This window comes from Anomaloglossus baeobatrachus, chromosome 8 (genome assembly GCF_048569485.1).
Source record: "Anomaloglossus baeobatrachus isolate aAnoBae1 chromosome 8, aAnoBae1.hap1, whole genome shotgun sequence".
NCBI classification, from domain to species: domain Eukaryota; kingdom Metazoa; phylum Chordata; class Amphibia; order Anura; family Aromobatidae; genus Anomaloglossus; species Anomaloglossus baeobatrachus.
The window spans coordinates 56,673,801-56,680,791 of NC_134360.1; the positions used below are offsets into that span (position 1 = coordinate 56,673,801).

A 6,991-nucleotide genomic window follows, 5' to 3' on the forward strand; every position below is an offset into this window, starting at 1 on the left:
AAGACATACACAGTGAAACCTTAAAAAGGTTGTCTAAATCACTATACTTTAGACTCTTGAGGGATGGAAGGTCTAAGAAATGTATACACCTCCTTTTAGAAATTCAATCAAGACTCGGGGGGAATTAATCAATTAGAAATATCCTTATCAATACCCTCACAAGGACTCTCCCTACCTGTCAATGGAGTACATCCTTAATTATACGATGCCCCCATTCCTCGACGGCTTACCCTTGTAAGTCCCTTCTCTCTCCCTCTCAATTTATACAAAAACAAGTCTCTATAGTGATAAGGACCACCTAAACCTCCGACACCTCAATGCATCTAGTACATGTACAATGACATTAGTACGTATTAGGGACTATCCCTTCATCTCATTCCTGCCTGGCCAATGGAGCACACCCTTATTTTTTGAGTGCCCCCACTCCTCGGCGGCTCACCCTAAATTTTGCCCTTCCTATCCTAGTTGAGGAAATAGCATACGGTCATGGGAAAGCTCAAAAAAGAAACACTTATTTACTTATGCTCATGTTCTTTCAAACGGTCTTAAAGGTGCCTAGAGAATATTCCATATCTTATACCATAATTTTAGAGGTCTGGTCTCTACAAATGAAAAAAGACCACCTCACTTTCTGGCACTCAAAGCATAGAAATGCGTATAATTTGTACCCAATCTAAACTTTCCCTCCATCTTTCTCCTTCCTAGCCAATGGAGCACACCCTTAATTTTTCGGTGCCCCCACTCCTCGGCGGCTTGCCCTGAGTTTGGCCCTAATGTCAAATGGTCATGCAAAAATTCCCATTATATTCAGCAAATGAGATGAGTCACTTATCTGGGGATCTCCACGGTGCCTAGAGAATATTCAATTTCTTATGTCATAATTCCTTTTATGGTCTGATCTCTACGCGTTTCACTCCATACATATCACTGACGGAGCTCATCAGGAGATTTTCTTTGGTCATACCATTTGATGTCTGGAGGCTGCGACATCCAAGGCTTTGAGGCTATTAGGCCGTTTTGAAAAAGAGAAAATCTCCTGATGAGCTCCGTCAGTACAAATTATACGCATTTCTATGCTTTGAGTGCCAGAAAGTGAGGTGGTCTAAGCCGTCGAGGAATGGGGGCATCGTATAATTAAGGATGTACTCCATTGACAGGTAGGGAGAGTCCTTGTGAGGGTATTGATAAGGATATTTCTAATTGATTAATTCCCCCCGAGTCTTGATTGAATTTCTAAAAGGAGGTGTATACATTTCTTAGACCTTCCATCCCTCAAGAGTCTAAAGTATAGTGATTTAGACAACCTTTTTAAGGTTTCACTGTGTATGTCTTCTTGTTTGTCTTTGTGTGAAGATTTTTAAAGAGATATAAATAAAAAGTTGTATTTTAATATAAATTGAAAAAGCAGGTTAAATCTGATAGAATAAGTGAGTTTGGTACCCGCTAAAGATATTCTTTTCTGAGATTCTGATACTGTATACACACATATATATCTTGTATATATAATCTGATATGTATGTGTGTGTATTGTGTATACAGTGGTCTTGAAAAAGTATTCATACCCCGTTTCCACCTTTTTTCACTTTGCACCCAGAAACTTAAATGTATTTGATTGGGATTTTATGTGATATACCAACACTAAGTAACAAGTATTTGTGAAGTGTACAGGAAATTATTTCTAATGTGAAATCTGTGTATATTGTATATAGCATGTATTGCATATAGTGTGTATATTATATCATTTTTTTACTGTATATACAGTTTATATATTTTTCTTGCTTGTATAACGCTATCATACTTCAAAGTGCTTTTCAAATCATCTCTGTCCCCACTGGAGCTCACGCTCCACACTTCCTATCAATATGCCTTTGCAGTGCAGGAGGAAACCTGAGTAAACCCAGGGAGAACACACATTGTTTAGAGTGTGTTGTGTATAGAGTGGAACATGATATACTAATCACCATCCTTTATACAGGGCAGTCAGCGGCTTTGAACATCTTGACTTTGCTCAATCACCTCTGACCCCATTCTCCGTGACTTTGCTGACAGTTTCCACAACACCTGCTCTCAGGTACCGGGGAATCACCATGGACCTGTTTGATGCTCGGCCCCATGGAAACCTGAAGTCTGCGTCTTTATAAGAGGAGACAGAGGAATGTGACCACAGAGACTGATCCGACCGCAGAGAACGCAACTCACCATGGCCGAGCCCAAGAACATCCCCAATGAACCAATGCCCCTCGACATGGAGAACCGTGACCCCAACAACATGAATGAGCATGTCCGGGTGAGTCAGGGGGTCCATCATAGACCAGTATCACCAGCGCAGTAAGGTTTTCACTGTCGTTTCTTTCGTTGGAGATTTCATAGACTGGTGACTTATACGTGATTCTCTAATATCTCTGCTTGCTGACAACTTCCCTATTTTCCTCCAGTCCTAAAATTTTTTACAGCCCTGTTTCTCACAGCTGGGATTTGGTACAGTGTCTCAGTCTGTCAAATCCTCTGTTCTCCTGTCCTGATGGTTTGTTACAATGTATCAGTCTGGACAATCATCTGTTCTCCTACGGTCATAGTTTGTTCATGTATCGGTCTGACATTCAGAGTTAAACATAAGCTGCATTTACACTGAAAGATGATTGTGCTCAATGTTTCTTAACACTTATTTCACAATGATCTTGCCTTGTAAAGAAACTGATGATAACCGGAAGACGTTCATTGGGTGAAATGATCTTTTGCCCAGTTCTTATCATATTGTGTGATCAGGACTCACCGGCCGAGCACCCTATGTGTCCTGAGCGATCCGGTACACATCTATGACAGATCATATATGGTCCTTATAGTTTTGGGTGTAATAAGCTCTTCATATGGGACTGTGGGTAGGGTCTTCACCTCTGCCATGGCCCCTCAGCTGCCTCTGGTGTTCATATACACTTACTGTTTAAAACTTTGCAACTGCACCGTCCTAACCGTGGGCGGGAGTCAGTAAAATGGCTCCGGGGCAGCGCATGCGCAGATTGTAATCGGAGTTTGTCATTGAGATCTAAATCTGCGAACGCACAAACCCCTGGTGCCATTTTACTGGGGTCCGCTGCCCGTGGTTAGGACGGCGCCGCTGCAAAGTTTTAAACAGAATATATGAACACCAGAATAGGCTGTAAGGCCGTGGCAGAGTCAAAGACCCTACCCACAGTCCCACCCCACTGTCCCGCACAACATACTAAACCTGATCCTGATGACAGGTTCTTTAACATGTCAGCACTATTTTCTATTGTAAATACATGGCTGTAATACCGATTAAATTGATACCTTTGGTATCTGCTTTTTGTTTCTTCTTTAATCACCATTTGAAGTTTTCTGCTAATTAGATTTCAGTGCACAGGGGCCGGATTGTACACTGGGTCTTTTCCTCCTGCCTGTGATCCCTTGCCACTCTGCCTGCCTCTGGTCTGTGATCCCTGGCCTGTCCACCTGCCCCCGGCTGGTCCGCCTGCCTCCGGGCTGCAATCCCCGGCCGGTACGCCTGCCTCCTGTCTGTGATCCTGGGCCCCTTCGCCTTCCTTTGGTCTGTTAGCACCAGTCGGTCCACCTGCCTCCGGTCTGTGATCCCCAACCAGTCTGCCTGCTTTCGGTCTATGATCCCAGGCCCCTCCCTCTTCCTTTGGTCTGTGATCCTCAACCCTGCTTATTTAGTGACCTATCTCCTCAGTTTGAAATCTCAGCAGTGACCGGTGATTCACAAATCTGAAGCAGGCTCACAGATCGGAAGCAGGGGTCGGGGATCACAAATCGTAGTCAGGCAGAGGGGCCAAGGATGACGGACCGAGGCAGGCAGAGGGTGAAAGATGACAGACCGAGGCAGGCGAAAGGGACAAGGACTCGGAGAGTAGAAATCCTAGGATTGGTAGATTTTGGGGATCACCTGGGATATAATAATGTTACTGGCAACTTATTAGGATTCTAGTGACAATATATGCAGGTCAATGGGCTGAGCATCCGGGGAACCCTCCACTCATGGATCCTACGTTTTTGTACTTTTCTTCCAGGTTCTCTTTGAAGATGCTTTCGGGGAGCCTGATGGGTCTCACAGCATCCCCGGGGTCTGGGGAATGTCCTACAAGACCTTTGGAGGGGTGAAGAATTGCTGCTACATTGTGCTTTCGGTGCTGTGCGGTTGCCCGTTGGCTTTCTGCTGGGCGCTGGAGTTCGCCTGCATCCAATGCTGTCACATCTGGTGCATCGGACCCTGTATAAAGATATGGAACATGAACTTCTCCTGTCTGAAGCTGTTCTGGAGCTCCTGCGTCCACTGCTTGTGTGACCCGTGTTATGAGGCCTGCGGCCTGTGCTTCAGCCTCATTCGGGTGCAGAATAAGAACGGATAACCCCAGTGCACATCCAAGGCACCCCATAACTACCATCTGCCATCAGGTCAATGAGCCGACTTACCCACCATCCCCCGATCAGACACGAAGTCGAGCTGTAGCTCCGGTAAACATCCTGTGCTTGAATAAAGAGGTTTTCACATTAGACTCTGTGTCATCTAATGTATCACAAGCCCTAAAAATGCCCCACACCCCGGTGTCCCTGCCCCAGGTAACCGCCCTCTACACCTACTTAGCAATGTTACCTTTCTCTTAGTGGCACAAAGGATCGCATCACAGGTACGGTGATCTAAACCTCTCCACCGTCTTTGTCGGCGTATTCTGGACTCAACCCGAATGTCATGGGATGATTTCCACGCACCCATAGACTTGAATGGGTGTGCGTGAACTGATTTATACTGCAATTTTTTTTTCTCATGCCAAATCTGCATGCGAAGAAAAAAATGCTGGCCGGCACTGCGCCATAGTATATCATGGGAGAGAGTACTATCCAATAAACCATCAGATAAGTCGTCCAATTTTTATGCTTATTGTGATGATGGGAGGTTGTAACTGTAAACCGTTGTATTGGACGGTGGAGCTGAGATTCCTGGTCACTCACATGCAGACATTGTTATTCGCCCCTCCCTTGTCGATTTGCAGCCACTCGCTTTACACACAGATTTATGACCAATCACAACAATGTTACAGATGATGAAATTGGTCGTCATTTACACCAACAGATAATCTCCCACCCTGATAATGTTGGCGGTTTTCATCTCGTCACTTCCACATTCATCGCTAATGGCAGATTCTAAGCATTAGATCAGTCCTAGCCAAGGAGACCAGTTTGACATGGCAATTATGGCCAAATTGGTCAGATATATGTATCTGGAGATGTATCTGCAAATTAAGAGCTAGGAATCCCCACATGACAAATTATAGTTATAATAGTGCCCCCCTATTGATTATGGGAAGCTGCAAATTATTTTATCCTCTACATTGTCATAGCTGCATCAGAGCCTCAAAAAAAATATTACCTCCTCCACTGCAGAACTTCATAAGGCCTGAAACACACATCCGTGAAAAAACACGCACGTGTGTTACGTCCGTTTTTCGGGTCCTTGTCCCGTTTTTGTGTCCGTTTTTATGGTACGTGTGGCATCTGTGTGAACTGCGTATGCTAGCCGTGTGTGCGTGTGGAATGTCAGTGTGTGCGTGTGAAACTTAACTGACGTGTGAGTGTGTTGTCCGTGTGAAATGTCCGTGTGTGATGTAAAATGTAGTTGCTACATGTCGGCAGACAGCGACGCGCGCTGAGAATGAACTCAGGTGAACTTCACCCGACTTCATTGTCATACCGCGGCTCTGTCTGTGTCGCGTCCTGATTAGCGGTCACCCGTGAAGGACTCACCGGTTACCGCTAATCCCCTGAGTGACTGAAATGAGCAGCACGATTAGCGCTGCCGTCACTCAGGTTACCCGCGGCTAGCTGGATCCTCCCCCCGTGACCGCAACTCATCTGTGACTTCATCGCTGTCACTCGGGCGACTTGTTGTCACAGGTGGGGGATCCAGCGGTGGCCGCGAGTAAACTGAGTGACAGCTCAGCTGATCAACTCAGTTGCTGCATGGAGCTGTCAGGAGCAGCGGTGTTCTTCTGCAGCTCCTGTCACCTTCATGTAGCAGAGCTGGAAGCGATGCGAGACCTCCGTGGATTACGCCGGACATGGATGGGTATTTGGGGCATAATAAATTGGTGAACGCGGGTTTTTTGAAGTGTTTATTATTTCAAATAAAGGATTTTTTCACTGTGTCTATTTATTTACTGTAACTTACAGATTAATCATTGGGGGTGTCTCATAGACGCCTGCAATGATTAATATAGGACTTAGTGGCAGCTATGGGCTGCCAATAACTCCTTATTACCCCGATTGCCAACGCACCAGGGCAAATCGGGAAGAGCCGGGTAGAGTCCCAGAACTGTCGCATCTATTGTATGCGGCAATTCTGGGCGGCTGCTGGATGATATTATTAGGCTGGGGGGCTCCCCATAATGTAGAGCTCTCCATAATGTGGAGCTCCCCATCCTGAGAATACCAGCCTTCAGCCGTATGACTTTACCCTGGCTGGTATCAAAATGGGGGGGACCGCACGTCGTTTTTTTTTTTTTTATCTTTTTTTTACTGCACAGTATAGACCCGCCAACCGGCGGCTGTGATTGGTTGCAGTGAGACAGCTGTCACTCAGCGTGGGGGTGTGTCTCACTACAACCAATCATAGGTGCCGATGGGCGGGGAAAGCAGGGAATACGAGATTGAATAATGAGCGGCCGGCTTTTTCAAAATAGTAAAAGCCGCCGGAGTTTATTGAACAGCCGTGCAGCGCCGCGCCGGTGATCGGGGAACGGTGAGTATGAGAGAGGGGGGAGACTGACTGACAGACTGTCAGAGAGGGACAGAAAGACAGAGAGACCAACCGATGGACTGAGGGAGATTGACCGACATACACAGAAATAGAAAGAATGACAGACATCGCTAGAAAAAAGCACAAAACGTACACGGAACATACAGAGATGCATCCATGTCACGTTATTGTGCGCACATACCCATTGACTTTCATGGGGTC

At 45.9% G+C, this 6,991-nt stretch overlaps 1 protein-coding gene across 1 annotated transcript; it reads left to right on the plus strand.

Moving 5' to 3' along the window:
* Positions 1–2,003: 2,003 nt before the first annotated feature.
* Positions 2,004–4,473, plus strand: LOC142249191 (caveolin-3-like). The gene is made up of 2 exons (XM_075320795.1): positions 2,004–2,287; positions 4,047–4,473. Exons 1-2 carry the CDS (start codon positions 2,201–2,203, stop codon positions 4,383–4,385), a joined length of 426 nt encoding a protein of 141 aa, XP_075176910.1. The 5' UTR covers positions 2,004–2,200; the 3' UTR covers positions 4,386–4,473.
* Positions 4,474–6,991: the final 2,518 nt, after the last annotated feature.